The sequence below is a fragment of the Syngnathus floridae genome, chromosome 2, assembly GCF_059516105.1.
Source record: "Syngnathus floridae isolate MCC-2025c chromosome 2, RoL_Sflo_1.0, whole genome shotgun sequence".
In the NCBI taxonomy this organism is placed as follows: domain Eukaryota; kingdom Metazoa; phylum Chordata; class Actinopteri; order Syngnathiformes; family Syngnathidae; genus Syngnathus; species Syngnathus floridae.
This window is the reverse complement of record NC_142414.1, coordinates 22,626,530-22,642,194: the sequence shown is the minus strand read 5'-3', so window position 1 is coordinate 22,642,194 and position 15,665 is coordinate 22,626,530. Positions and strand designations below refer to the sequence as shown.

General features: G+C 38.5%; 1 protein-coding gene across 2 annotated transcripts; it reads right to left on the bottom strand.

Annotated features, from left to right (window-relative positions):
• Positions 1-926: 926 nt before the first annotated feature.
• Positions 927-14,981, bottom strand: LOC148402628 (oxysterol-binding protein-related protein 2-like). Of its 2 annotated transcripts, none has more exons than XM_088368871.1 (14): positions 14,843-14,981; positions 8,216-8,474; positions 8,022-8,142; positions 6,295-6,370; positions 5,494-5,628; positions 4,696-4,793; positions 4,448-4,630; positions 4,236-4,343; positions 3,997-4,086; positions 3,764-3,884; positions 3,480-3,605; positions 3,275-3,398; positions 2,865-2,955; positions 927-2,406 (listed from the first exon to the last, which is right to left on the bottom strand). In XM_088368871.1, the coding sequence occupies exons 2-14, from the start codon at positions 8,250-8,252 to the stop codon at positions 2,304-2,306; spliced, it is 1,413 nt and encodes a 470-aa protein (XP_088224997.1). In that variant the 5' UTR covers positions 8,253-8,474; positions 14,843-14,981; the 3' UTR covers positions 927-2,303. The 2 variants fall into 2 exon arrangements, with proteins under 2 accessions (XP_088224997.1, XP_088224998.1); XM_088368872.1 differs by having other exon boundaries at positions 8,216-8,471; positions 14,843-14,860.
• Positions 14,982-15,665: the final 684 nt, after the last annotated feature.

Here is a 15,665-nt window from a genome sequence, read left to right as displayed (position 1 = left end):
CCTGATGTGGACATTTTATTTGGTATGCGGGATACTTACCAAAAACACAATAGTGCTTAGTGGGATCCTTCGTATTAACTTCTCATGATCACAACTCTACATCAGACTGGGCAGGATTTGAACTTAATCCATGCCACTGTAATTTTCATATTCCCCATCTGCCAGCTGTGGCTACGTAATGCAGTTTACCACCACCACCACCAGTGTGAATGTGTGAGCGTATGAATAAAGTAATGTATCCACTGCAAGCGCATTGAGTGTGCTCCAGGAAAAGCACAATATAAATCAAATGCATTATATTTTGAATGACTGTAAACCTTTTGAATAATATTGTATCACAATCAAAACTTGTTCATGATTGTCTTATAGAAAAGTAGAACCAATTGACTTTGGACTCTCTTGCTGAGGCAGCTAAAATCAATCATACTCCCGCAGTCCATCAAGCACTCATTCATTTACCGTGGCTTTATTCTATTGTTTTATTGAACCGTTAAAGGATTCTTTATGGAGCTTCTCATCGTTTTGATATATACAAATATATGAAACATCACAACGGTAACCTCTGAAGATGTTAGCCAAGGACAAATATGAAGAGTTCTTTTCCAAAATTTTGAATGTTCTAACAAAAAAATGACATTTGCCCATACCTGTAAATTTCACACTTGAATTTTATTCGAGTTCCTTTGATCAAAAAAAAGGTCTTAACATATTCAACAAGTTATTAGTTGGTGTTTTTTTTAAAGTGGTTGTATTTTGTCAAGCATACTTTAGCCAGCATACAACATTTTAAAAAATAAATCTAAAAATAAGAGAGGCCAACATCTATTGCAATAGATAACAAATATAAATATTTTCTGTTGGGGCAGAACATTTTCTCTTCTTTTTCATATAAACTGTTGAAAACAAAAAAAAGTCACCATCCATAATTGAAATTAAGGATTTTATTAGTAGACATTCTCTTGTCCATGACTCTATCAAGCTGTCCACAGTACGCCCATATGGTCCCCCACCAAAAAATAAAACATCTGGTGGTATGTCCACACCAAAGAAAATGCTTTAAATACTATAAAAATAAATCAATTGCACAAAATAATGTGTCATTCATTTTGCATGTGATTACCTCTGTGTAACACGAGTACACAAACAACAACAATCACATAGATAGTCCAAGAGAAGGGGGGAATAAAATTCAACAGAGGAAATGTTGGGAGAAATACCAAAAGCAAACAAACACAAAACAAAAAAAAAAAGATTTGACGGTTCAAATGTTGCTATGTGCGTTAATGAAAGAGGCCTTGTACCATTTTGTGTTAAATACAAATTTTGTGCATATCAACACTGCACCCAACTTTAGTGTTTTGATTACACATCACATAGTAGATTAGGCTTTGCCCAAAAAAAAGGCAGATGTAACAGACACAGAAACTACATGTACAAATAAGTCTAACGGGTGCATGTGGTTAAGTGCTCTAAAATAAATACAGGCAGGCTATGGAAAAAGGAAAAAAAAAAAAAAAAGACATGGAGTTTGGCCACCGTTCAACAAAATTCATGTTTGCGTTTTACAGTATGCAATAGTCACACAAAAACAACCATTGTCCAGAGATGTTCTTGCTTTAGCTGTTTGAAATTTCTTTACTATTACAACCACAGTCAGCACAAGAGCTGAGCTTTTTTTATTTTTTATTATTATCATTGTATTATTTTTACATTTTTACAACATTTTCACTTGGAATGTAAAATAAGGATTCAATGTGCTGATGGTCTGCTGCAAAATGTAGAAGATATTAACAAGGTGTCACATTACCAATTGAGGTTTTTCTTTTATCTTTAAGTGTCTACACCAAAATAATATCAAGTTTTTTTTTTGACACTGGAATTGAATCATTTAGCAATTTTTCAACATCTTAAACATGTGTGTGTTTTCTTGACAGCAAGGTAGCCATATCGTACCAACACTTGATACTCCTCATTCTGTTGTTCAAGCCCATGTACACACAATTTGCATTGATATGCCGCATATTCCGTCATGGGCCATTTAATAGTGACATATGGAAGAAACAATTAGCGATGGCAAACAGTTACAGGTATCGCAATTCACGTTGATGTACAATCCTTTATGGGGAAGAAGTGAGCAAGTCAAGATGAGTCAACTGTTCAAGAGAGGCCTCTGTGTAAGTCTTTCCTATCTGCGCTGGATGAGTGCAATTGTAAAGGGTTACATTTTTAAACGTGTCCCTCCTGCTTATGACAAGGCGTGTGGAAGAGGTGGAAAGGGAACAGGGTGAAGGCTACTCGTCTCATCAGTAGATATCAGGCAGGTCTTGGTAGTTTCTACTAAAGTAACCACCCGAGTAGTTCCAGTCCTGGGCGCCAGTGTTCGGGTTGGTACCCAATTGGAACCACCTTCAACAAAAAAAATTAATAAATGAAAAACACTAACATAAAAAAAAAAGCTGATTGGTGCGCACTTCCGCCCAATGAGTCAAATGCCCCCCTCCTCAGATTAACTGACACGTTTCCGTTAAACATATTCACCAATTACTAGTAAAATTCCAAGACGTCCAAATTCCAGTGATGTTTCAAACACCAACATTTGCCCTAAAAACTAAAGTTACCATGCGCAAGGTAATATTACGGGTGAGAATAGCAGTGTGAGCAATTTGTGTATTTCTGCAATTTGGTTTTTTTTCTGAATGAAGGATTTTAGAGGCATTTGAAGTGCTTGGGTTTTTTTTTAATTCACAAAATTGGAAACTGCTTGTCACATTGCTAGTTAGTGTGTGAGAGCAAGACTGTGAATGTGTTACACAGTGAAAGAGAGCAATAGTGTGAAACCAAAAGCAAATGAACTCTCCACAAACCTTGTAGACCACTCTTCCTCATTCTTGGCTCTCTGCTTTCTGGCTGCTCGTTGTTTCTCTTCTAGTCTCTCCTTCTCCTGGCTTGCTTCTTCTGTAAAACCACAAGAGTCACAAAGTGGAGCCATTTGTGTCGTCCCCATGAGGCAGTTATGGAGGCAAACAGCAGATGGCGACAGCGCTTCATTATCTTAATCTCATCCGTCCATCCATCCAGTGAAATGGTCCCCCGTCAATGGCATATTGCTTACAGACAAACAAGCATCCAAACTTGCACTCATGGACAAAGAACATGCAAATTCCACACAGGAGGGATAGAGCAGAGTTCTCAAAGCCAGGGGCATTTATTTTTGCTAAAACAATGCCAAACTGAGCCCAACAAAACACTAGCTGGTTGTAGACAATGCAATTACCCATTTTGCCATTCTCCATGGCTCGAATGTCAGGTCTGAAGCGACAGTCTGATGGGGCCAAAATGGCCTCCATGCCTGGCTCCAGCTCATTGAGGGACAATGCAAAGTTGGTGAAGTTGTACATCTAAACATGGAGAAGTACAAAGAATCTGTTGAGATTTTGAGCACACAATTATTTTATTTTCCTTCCTCTCCCTTTCAATACCTGAGCTGAGTGAGCCGGTCTAGGATCTATTCTCCAGAGCAAAGTGCTCCCTGGTATGACCAACACAGTCTCTTGGACCTCTGGCATGTCATCAGCATCATCGTTTTCCGATCCTACTGGCTCCTCCTGGTAGAAGGGAATAGAGTGGATTGAGAAATCACATGGTTAATCATCACATTAGCTGTTCTACCAAGAATATGCTAATGAGGAATTCTGCATCGACATTCTGCATCGACCCAAGAGAAAAAAGACTCGTGTGATTCTGACTCAATTAATCAATTTACACGTTTTTGCTTCCTGTTGTCTCCTTTCTTCTCTGCCTTTTTGTGAGCCTCGTAGGACTGAGGATCAATACTCCACATGCACTCCGTCCACTTCCCATAGATGACACAAAGCTTCTTTTTACTGCACAATGACAAACACAAGAGGAAGATCCGATTACAAAACCAGCTTTCTTGGAAAACTTTATGCAATATATTAAAAATCATATCATGGGTGACAAAGTAAAAAGGCTAACCTCTTGTCCTGGATGTATCCCTCCACTTTGTGCAGCTCTTTGCCAAACATCCCACAAGGCTTGAAATTCAACACACACTTGTCTCCAGTGCTGTGTAGACAAGAGTGTAAGCATTTAACACCTCTCCATAACTCATGGTGAACTGTATGCGACCTAAATGTTACACGTTGCACACCAAGAGAAAGATGTCTCACGGCATAATAGGTTAGTCATGACTGCAGAGCAGTACATTCGTTTACCTATGGTTGACTATTTCTACTGAGCCATACTGCTCTATCCATAGTTTGCCTAGAATGATGTTGTGCACGCAGCAGTTCGGGTTACTCCATGTATATGCCTCATTGTGCCTAAGATAGAGAAGGAAGGGGAAGACACATGAGACAAAGATGGGACATTGCCACAAGGACTACATTTAAATGAGGAAAGTAACTCCCACATTTCTTTGACATACTTAAGTAGCTCGAGAGTGATGGTCCCTTTGGGCTCGGCCTCAACACTCTTCCCCCAGAATTTGAGCTTGGGGTATATGGAGCCATGGAATACAAAGTCTCCTGCCAGGCTCTCAGCATGGAAGGCACTCACTGGTGGATGATGGGATACCTGCTCTGCTAGCAGCCGGAAGCCCTGCTCCTCTCTGTGTAGACACGCAGGAGCATGAAGGGTGAATAATTCATGTTAAAAAAAGATGTGAAGATGTACCTGGTAAGTTCATAAGTCTCCCCAAGAAGAGGGTTGAAAGGTTTTCCAGTTCGCTCCCACTGAGATGCAACCGCTGACACGGCAAACGCAGCAACAGCCTGAAGAAACAATTATAGACAACATGTTTAGATCACTCACGGAAAAGCTTTTTCAACAACATTTCTCTCACAGGTTTGGCTATTTAGTCGAGCTCGTCTGCAACCCGCGGCTCATCCTTTGGCTGTGGCTCTCCCAGACTTTGGAAAATCTATTTTAAATGTAATTTTGCCTGTTTGTTTTTCAAATTATATTTAAATATTAAGATTATGGCACTTCCATAATGTTAAAATACAATATGCATCACAATCGCCAATGTGAGACACTTGGCCTTAAGATTGAGATGCTTGAGCCCTGGTAAGAAAAACATGGATGAATCCAAGAGAAAAGTTTCTGAAGAAAAAGAAAACAATGTTGATGCAACATGCTACACAAATATGTTAAAAACAAAACATCACTCAGATCGCACAGATGCCAGCTGTGAAAACGAGGGTGGCGTCTCCTGCCCTGATGTAACGACGCTGTACGTTGAGAAGCAAAATCTCTTCAACCAGGTAAATAAACGTTTGACTTCATAATAAAAAATGTAAGGCGGACTAGTCTCAGACATTTCTAAAGTGTTGATGAGGAGGCAATTTTCTTTTGAACAATTGCAATTCTGTGTTTGATTTCTTCCCACCATGCAACTTAAGCGGGATACACAACACACAAGCTGATAATTGTGCGGTAGTTCACGCAGTTCGAAAGGAGTGAGTGTCTGACCTGCATGCGCTCTATGGAGTCAGACAGAGAGCAAGCTCTGTTGATGAGGTAAGTGTGTTCCATGTATTCGGTGATTCTCTGCAGGAAGCTGAGGGGCTCGTTGAAGACAACGGGCATTGTGATCTTGGAGAGTTCCTGACAAAGTACACATGATAAGAAGTGTGGAGATGACTTGGTTTATTGCCAACACTAACAGTTTTGCATTGGGAAATGCAAAGTATTTGCTTGCACAGTCACATTAATAATGAAATCATCATTTCCCAAACTTGATATTTGTCCCTCGGTAAGAGTAAATCATAGCTCGAACGACATTTTCAACACAGGTAAATGCGTTAATTTGTTGTTGGTATTGTTTCGAGCATTCACATTCAAAGTCATCTTTCTCCTCTTCTTCACATTGACCGATCACTGCTTATTGCTACATAACAGCTGTGAGTGCAAAACCATTTTTGAGAAGTCAATGGCCTCTCTAGTGCAGTCTGAATAAAAACAACAACAACAACAACAAAAAAGACCCTGCGCCCATGAAATTTGCTTGCTATTTATTTCCTTATGTATCGAGAATACAGTAAATCTTCTTGAATCTTAGTATAATTCATTTAATTTGTCTCCTACAAATGTGTGTTTTTTGAGTGGGTTGGAGCGGGAGTTGGGGGAGGTGTGCACAACTTTCATTAAAAAAAAAAAAAAATAATAATAATAATTAAGATACACGTGGGGAACAAACAAAAAGTTTGGGAATGATGAGCATATTCAGTAGAAAAAGTCAATGAGTAAGATGGGATCAATTCCAATCCTTACCATTCCGATGCATTTTTTAAGGATACTCCAGACACTAATAGTGCTTCTGGAAAACATGGGTGCAGGTAATGACGTCCTAGAATGAAAAGAGAAATAAAATGACAATTGACGAGTGGAGAGAAAACAGAATTAAGAAAGAGGCAGACCATCTTTCGAATCTGAAACTTGGAATCCAATCAGCATTTCGTGCACGGTGTCAAACTCAAAGCCCGGGGGCCAGATACGGCCCGCCGCATCATTTTATGTGGCCCGCGAGACAATTGTGCATCAAATCTGTGTGTCATTACTAGAATTGCAAATTGTCTTCATTTTTAATAATATCTTTTTTGTTAAATATTTGACCAGTTTTTACTCGTCTGATTTGAAAACGAGTTATTTGTCAGCTTTTTTGTAGCTTTTACTGTATATAATATGAGGTGCTCATACATTTATTTGGGTTGACAGTCATAATGGCCCTCCGAAAGAAACTATGACTACAATGCGGCCCGCGAAAAAAATGAGTTTTTGATTAGAATCTAATCAATCTGATATCCGACACATTTTCACACTTTATGTATGTAGGATTTTTGTATTTGAGTGCATTTGTTTAACAAATGTGCAAACTACCTTTCAACCCAAACTGTTGCTATGGTTGCAAGGAACATGCACCATCGGTGATTCACAGAGTATTACATTAAATGCAGACGCTAAATTCTAATTAGCATGTCTGGCCTTTGCAATGGTATTTAGGTAGCAAATATTTGTGTAATCGTTTGTTTTACATGTCAGTTTTACAGTAAACTACAGTTGGGAGTGCCAAATAGCTTGAAGAAAGAATATTTTGCCTCTTATTTGCAGAAGTGTTTGCTACATGCACATGGGGCACTTTCATAACTTCAAACGCCACACCCAACAAAAATTGTCTCTCAACCCCAGTTGCATCACTTTCATACACTGCGTTGAGTTTAAGATCAGGGGATGTTTGAGAATAATTGTCAATTTTTGCACATGTTGTCCTGAATGTTGTTAGCTACCTAAATGTTGTACAGAGGCCGAGATCTACCGGAGTCAAATTCCTTGTTTAGCATGCTCAAACTTGGCAAATAAAGATTGATTCTGATTCTGATCGTAGAGAGTTCTCGAAAGAAAACCGGATAGGTTCAACAACAAATAAAAATGTGATTAGGCGATGGGTTACTGTATCCGTGCAACTCTATCTGATACAAGTACGCTGAAGTGTAAACAATGCATTGGCACAAACAAAGTTTGTAGATAAGCAGAGCATGCTGTCCAACAGGTCTGCTATCAGAAAAAGGAAGCTTGTTTGTCCATTTGGCAGGAAATGAGAGAAAAAACGGAGCTCGCTTTTCACCTGGTCCACCTGCTGTATCACACCAAGCCTGTTCATGGTCATGTCTGGGGTTGGTTAGGTTAAAGCGCAACAAAAATAGCTGATAGTAGGCATAGGCAGACATCCTGGACTTGGAGAGCAAGTCAAGTACAAGTACAAAACTACCAATGGCTGCCCACAAGAACCTCAAAATCGTTAATATCCAATCAAAGTGAATGAACAACCACTTACTTGATGATGTTCTTACCTTGTGGTAAGGTTTGACAATTTCTAACCATGCCCCATGCCCATGCCCATGACAGTAAAACCTGTTTCGGACTGAGTGGTTTCTGGTGGAGTTCACTCTGCTACAAATACACACGCGTGCCTGAAAGGTGTTGCAGGAATGCAGCAGTACCTGTGTTTCTTGACACCGTTCTCTTGTGGCTTTGATCCATTGTTCTTGGTGCTATCAAACACCAGTGCATCTTTGTAACTGGACTCTGACACCCCTTCATATGACTCGTCCGAATCCAGGCCTGTGAAGCATAATAATTACAACTATGTAAATATGGTAACATGCCAGCAATGAAACAGTCACTCGGCACTAACCTGTAACGGCGTCGAAGAACTCCTCTTCATTGCTCATCTTCTGTCGTCAACCCTGACAAATCTGACTGTTGACTGGTCAACCTCTAACACATGGTCCCTCTGATGAAAACCTCGGAGAGTTCTTCAGGATAGAAAATGGTCGGCCAAGGTTCCCACTGGATCGTCACAACAGCAACAGCACAGTATTTGTGCTTGGTTTCCACAAAATGCTTATGATGGATGTTTATGGAGGAAGAAGAAGCACACCAGCTAATGTCTGCTGTTTGAAAAATAAATAAAGGTGAACATTAGCTAAGACGGTGTTATTGAACATATAGTTTTACTTTTTGATGATGCAAGGTAGAAATAGAAATATGTGGAGACAAAAGTAGTTGTTGAAAAGCAACATGAGAAAAAAACTCTGACCTGACTAAGTTACAGGGAAGAAAAACTAATGAATATTTCACACGAGATTTTTGTAGATGTCTGTGTGTATTAATTTGAATTACATGACATTGCAAATACCCTGTAGTATAAATTCTAACTTCTGTACTCTACGAATATGACATTTGTGGACATTATGAGTTGTATGTACATAAATATCTCATCTTCGTTATATTTAGGAAGTTAAAAATTTAAAATGGTGTGTATCACAAATCAAATCACAGCATTTGAAATAAAGTGCACCATTAATTTTACAGTTGGCATCCTCATACAAAATCTATATTTATTGGCTGCCTTGCCCTTTTTAGACACATGATAGCAGCAGCAGCATTTTCCTGCACTTGAACAAGGATGATGTGCTTGAGTTGCACACGGCAATTTGCTGTTGCATTTTAGCTGTTAATTTACGAGAGTTATTATGAGTTTTGTTTCTTCTATTACTCGTTTGTCCATGCACTTTGTATGTTAACACTTACACAGACTGAAGCAAAACGGATACAGGCACGTTTACAAAATCTTCAACTGATTTTCACCACAATTACCGTCTTTTCCGGACTATAAGGCGCACCTAAAACCCTAAGATTTTCTCAAAAGCCGACAGTGCGCCTTATAGTCCGGTGCGCCTTATATATGGACCAAATTCCTAAATTTAAACGAGCCCGAAGCATTGTGTCATGAAATAATTCATAAGTGGCCCGCTGAAGACTATGAATCATGAATCAAAAACACTATGGATCATTATTTTGTGATTATAAAGTAGTTTGTTGCGTCTGAAGTTGAAATTAAAAAGATAAAATGGAGAATGATTTGATTTGGATTAAAAATCTGACATGACGCATTAATAGTGTGCCTTATAGTCCGGTGCGCCAAAGTTTTAAAATGGGCCATTCATTGAAGGTGCGCCTTATGGTCCGGTGCGCCTTATAGTCCGGAAAATATGGTACTACTAGAAACACCTTATTTTCTTGGACTTTTGCGTTCATTAAAATTAATTCTAGTTGCTGTTGGTTATATTTTCTAATGTGCACACAATGCATACAGTTGCTGAGGCTTCATTATTTTTTAACTCAAAACTTACTACAATGGTTTAGGTACACCACATTTTTGGTGCACATTTATTCCTGCAATCAGCATAATTTTGACAACTGTATACTAAGGATATATTTATCATCTCTTCGCATCTCTAACTGCAACTGTCCGAACTGACTTTAATCACACAATGCAATCACATGATTTTGTTCCCTCCCTAATCCAAGCAGCATCTTTTAGGTGTATAATGCTAAAAGGACAAAAAACAAAAGTGGCATGATATTTTTATTGTGACACAACTCACATGGTAAATAGATACAAGGAATGTTGACTAATACTCTGACTCAATCATCACAAAGATCAGAAAAATGTTAAATCACTGGATGACTTGTCGCTCAAAAATCTGATACATTTTTAAGAATATGATGCTTTTATTTTTGATTTTGAAAATGTACTGTCTGTCTAATGAAAATTCTACCCAATAACATCTTAGGCAACACAATGACCAGACACTATGATTTTATAATGAAGTCACTACTGTTGTTATGAACAAAAGGTGGTGACAAAAAGTTCTCATTAGGACAAAAAGAAAGTCATCAGCGGTAGAATTCTAACCTAGATTACCATGTCCAAGAAGAAAAAGATAGGGCAGGATGTTCTCTCCTTCATGGAATCGATAAACAGTGTGAATGATTGTCTTGTAATCCACTTCCTGGAGTGGAAAATTATATATCGTTTGACCTAAAATAGAAGCCTTGAGAGACACACTGGAAATGAAAATGGAATGGAAAGCGATTAGCACTAGGGCTGCCAAGGTTCGTCAACAAGTCATGACTGTCGACGTCCCAATCCACTAACGGCTAATTTAAAAGCCAATGTCAACAATTTTTTTTTTTTTTTAAGTTTTGTTTTCCCTCTAAAAACAAATTCTGTTAAATCCAGTAAAGACTAAACTAGACTTCTCAATGTGGTGTTAAAAAATAAAATAAGGTGGTAAAAAGAAAACAAGAGTCAAGATACTTAGCGCTAAATGACCAGTTAATACTGAACAGAGACAGAACATACACACATCTTTCTTCCCCTCACATGCACGGATCCGCACGCACCTACCGAGAAACGTACCACAAGTCCATTTCACATGAGCAACAAAATCACAAGATTTGTAAAGAGAGAATTAATGTCAGTCGCCCGCAAATTAAGTGTGACCTCACATCTTTAACCTACAATCATCAAAAGAACAAGCTTGTGATTTAGGAAGAGCTATTCTGTAATCCTTTCTATAACTTGCTATATAAGTTTTGTCATACCACAATAGTTTTTTGATACTTTATAGCTGGTATCGTCACTACGACTTGACCCAATATCTTAAAAATAAACCAAGTATCGGCCCAATACCTGATATCGGTACTGTCCCATCCCTAACTGCAATCCAATGTTGAAAAAAGCAAATGTGCAATGTAAGCGATTGTTAACAAGTTACTCCAGGCACATCCTGTAATTTCGGAAATAAACCTGACTGCCAACCTTTATTGAAAAACAAACTTATCTTGCTCAGGATCAAATAAGGCAGGGGGGAAAAAATAAACAATAAAATCAGGTTTTGAAGTCACCTTTGAAACGCTGTTCCAGGAAACTGAATCGTCCTGCTAGTTCATTCTGATGACTATCTATAACTATGATAAATTAGTAATTAAATTACTTCTAAACTGGCTTTTTACAGTGTGTCAAAATGCCTCAAAGTGTTCCTGAAGTCATGTGTTTTATGCAGAAGGATATCCATTCATTTAGAAAAGGATGCTTGATTACTCATACGCCCACAGACCCATGAACATAATTAATACAATAATTGTACTAAGTTCATCTTGTTTTTCCTTTTTTTAATCACTTCACCGCCGAAACATGTCAGGTAATGAACCTAAAACAATTTGTTTGATATAAAAGAAACCAGTGAAATAATGAATACAATGTTCTATACGAACTGGCACATTTCCTTTTAATAAAACAATTTTGTTTAGCAAATATCAGCTTTCTTGGTTTTTTTACTCGTTATGACCATCCCTAATTACTAATACATTACATTTCCACAATTTGGACCATTCGCCTTGAGATAGACTCTGCTTGGGGCAAATTGTGCTTTAAAAAAAAAAAAAAAAAATGCGTTTAGATAGTACGGGGGAATGAGTTTTGGATAACTTGTGAGCAATACTGATAAGGTATAGAATCCCTTTCCAGTTTACAAAGGTTAAGGTTAAACCACGCAACAACTGACAAAGAAGTTGATACAAGCATCCATGACTGATAATAGATTTTATAACGCAGCTCCATAGCAATTTATATCTGTAGTTTCTCTGCTGGTCAGTGTTTTATCTTAAACCAGGGTGGTTACACAGTGGGACAATGATTGTGTGCACAAAATTGCCTGTTATTTCGTACCCAAAAACAGATTAAAGAGGATATAACAAAATAATTGAAACGGAACATCAGTTTTGATTTAAAAGACGCGAGTGCATCAAATCAAGCCGAATCCAACTATGTCACTTTAAAATATATTGAATCGTATTTGATTGGAATTATATATTTCTGAAGGAAATGCCAGACCAGTGGTTCTTAACCTGGGTTCGATCGAACCCTAGGGGTTCGGTGAGTCGGTCTCAGGGGTTCGACAGAGCCTCCACTGGGGAGGTCTGAACAAATCTGATTTATTGTGTAAAATCTGATATGCCAGTATGTAATTTGTTGTGAGTTCATGCATTGTTTTGTTCTTTGAACAAGGTGATGTTCATGCACAGCTCATTTTGTGCACCCGTAAAAAACATCTATGTCTTGAATTAAAAAAAAAAAAACAATTTCACTAACGAGGGGTTCGGTGAATGCGCATATGAAACTGGTGGGGTTCGATACCTCGAACAAGGTTAAGAACCACTGTGCCAGACTGTACTTTATTCATATGTAAAATGACAACTACACCTAATGAATCAGCAACTAAGAAAATATTTATTTAGTAATATTAATAGTATAAAAAATTCCTATGGCATTTATGGGAACACATGGTAGCCAGACAGCCTTCAATCACAGACCCCACTCACAACAAGTTAACGTTTGAAGAATATTTGACATTGACTTCTGTCACACACATGCCCATTAGTTTGGCTACCGCTGCAAGATTCAACTCAAATCTGTTGAAATGTGGCCTTGAGAACATGCGTTTGCAAAATGTCTTTCCTGTCGCAAAATTTTAACCACACGTCAACAATAATTGGAGAACAAATGCTGCCACTCAAGTAGCAGTAACCATTGATCCAAGAACAAAGATACAGCATAACTCCCTTCCACAAAGCGTTCCTATTGTGGCCAAATTGGACATTTGACATTGATTCATTATGGAGAGCTAGTTCAAGAGGTCTTCTAGTCTTCACTACCATGCGCAAAAGATTATATTTTAACATCTTGTCCCAGTTTGACAATATCTTGCATTATTGCTGCTGGGCCACAGCCCAATTATGTGAGGCTACTCAAAGTTCATTGACACTGGGCCAACTGGGCCAGTACAAATTTCATAAATAAGAACAATTCAAAGCATTTTTTTATGTTTCGGAACTTAATGCTGATGAGTTTTCTCTACTTAAATCACAGTATGATGACCAAGCCTCATGCAATTTGCGAGTGAAAAATGCACATTTTATACATAATCCCAACACATTAAAAAGCAAAACTGCAATGAGGCATTTATGTGGCACAATGAAAAGCTTAACGCACACACTATATTGTGAGTTATACTATTACCAGGGAGAGAATCAATTTATACTATCGTACTAATATTTAGGTCATATAGCCCAGCCCCAACAGATTCCTCTCATTCGTTTGAATGTTATATAAATGATATAAAATCAGAGAAATATTTGGTAAAATGCATTTGCACAAATAAATGACTTTCCTAGACATCGCAGCCACTGCAGTCAGTTAAGACTACATCACGAAATATGCCCTTGATAATAGAATACAAAGGAATTAGCTTTGTTTCTTTGTTGTTGATAGAAGACAATTTTCACTGCAATCATTTTGCCAGTGTAAAATAGCAAGGAGTAGGCCATTATACATTCCCCTCAAACTTTGTAGAGTGTGGAGCCAAAGCCGAGGAAGACCCCACAGCATGTTAAAGAGTATATAAAATAATTTATTTTAACCCATTGCTTCACTGTGGGATTATTGGAGCCGTCTGTTCGCCATTCTCCATGAACTAGGAAGTAGTCTGCTAAAAACTAACAAATTGAGATGTTTCATTTGATAAACTGTTACAAAGTAAACAAGTAGTTAAAACATACAGGCTTTACTTAGTACTGTCCACACACAATGGTTGCAACAGTGTGAACGAGTTTCTCGGTACAGTAAAATAACTTCCCAACTTGCCGCAATGGACTTCAGTGTCAATGACCCACAATAAACCTCCTACGAAACGAAAACAATGGGTTTCCTGAGGGTTAGATGTAGATTTTGATGGAGGAGGTTACAAGTTGAACAGGCATTGCTGAGGCAGTAAAATTCCATGGGAGGAAACTTTAACCAACACGGAGCTTGAGATAATAACGCAGATGTTCCCACGCAGATCAGTGCGATTCGCGCAAATCTACAGAAATCTATAGCACATTATGTCCCATTTCCAACTCGGGGCTTATCTCACACTTGACGTTGAACGGAGCTAAAGTGAAACTTATAGACAGAAGTCAATCAGTGTGTGCCATTATTGGATTTATCAACAGCCAACAGGCCAACAACCCCCATTCAGTGTAGCCTAAAGACAAAAAAAAAAAAAAAAAACACTGACTGTCCCAAATGCTGAGTTGGCTGCTATCATTAGCAAGTACTGTACAACAATTCGTCTAGCTAACACATCATCATCGCGATCAAACTTCAGTTGTCTACGTGGTATGAAATCCCGACGAACAACTTAAAGCGTTATTCTTTATCATAACGATATTGACCAGCCAAATGTCTGATCCAACACTGACAGGACATCATAGTGACAGCTAGCATTCACGTTAGCGTTGCGGCTAAAAGTGAGGAAAGCTACCTCGTACAGAAGCGCCCATATCTGACATAACAGACCTTAAAATGCTCAGCCATGACACCTAAAAATATATAAAGACGGAAAAGAGATGCCATGAAAACATGTCTTACCAGGATCTCGTGGACAGTGTAAACGCTTTGACAAGTCCCGAGTAAGAATTCGCAGTCGAGCTTTGGGTCTGACACAGAAGCGGAAGTGGCGAGCCACGGGGAAGGGAATGGAAGAATGACTGACATAATAGACAGCCAATCAAGCCCGTGGGTGGGAGCACGCTGTCCAATGACAAAACATGTCAGTAGCAAGAACGTAACGAAGGGGGTGGGAGAAGCATCACAATATGCAGGCAGGTCACAGTATGGATCGAATACATCCTGAAAGAAATATATATATTTTTTTAAATTACTGGGGAAAATATGTTCCATCCTTTCTGGTTGATATGACTGATATTCTCATCTAAACAATCTTGCAGAGAGTACCAATAATTTGTAGCTGTACCTAAGCTAAATATTCTGTACTTTATATTGATGTCAACTTTTGTTTCACTTTAAAAATAGCGGGGGGATAATCAATTAGTCAAGTTTATTTACATTATGTATGTATACACCCAGGCTGTGGGGACATTCCCTTATTGCTATATACAACTCTCAACTTTTCCCTCACTTGCACTCCTCTGCTACAGGTGTTTGGAATTCACATATGTAGCCATTCCAGCTGCACCCCAGTTGCAGAAAGGTCCATCACTGTTGTCCTGCGTCTTCCTCTGCTGTCCCCGATCCCACATTATTCTGTCCTTCCCTGACAGGGGTTAGGAACTAATGCATTCCTTCTATGTATTGAATGTGACATTGTAGTACACCTTTTTACGTAAATGCTGTGTTGAAAATTGGGCCGACCCAGAAGTTTTTTGTTTTTTTTTGGTAAATTGACCCAAAC

Coding starts and splice junctions, on each gene's coding strand:
- LOC148402628 (XM_088368871.1), bottom strand. CDS start 8,252: ATGAGCAATGAAGAGGAGTTCTTCGACGCCGTTACAG. Junction 3,606..3,763: donor ACAACAGGAAGCAAAAACGT/GTAAATTGATTA, acceptor CCCTTCTACCAG/GAGGAGCCAGTAGGATCGGA. Junction 3,399..3,479: donor GACCGGCTCACTCAGCTCAG/GTATTGAAAGGG, acceptor CTCCATGTTTAG/ATGTACAACTTCACCAACTT.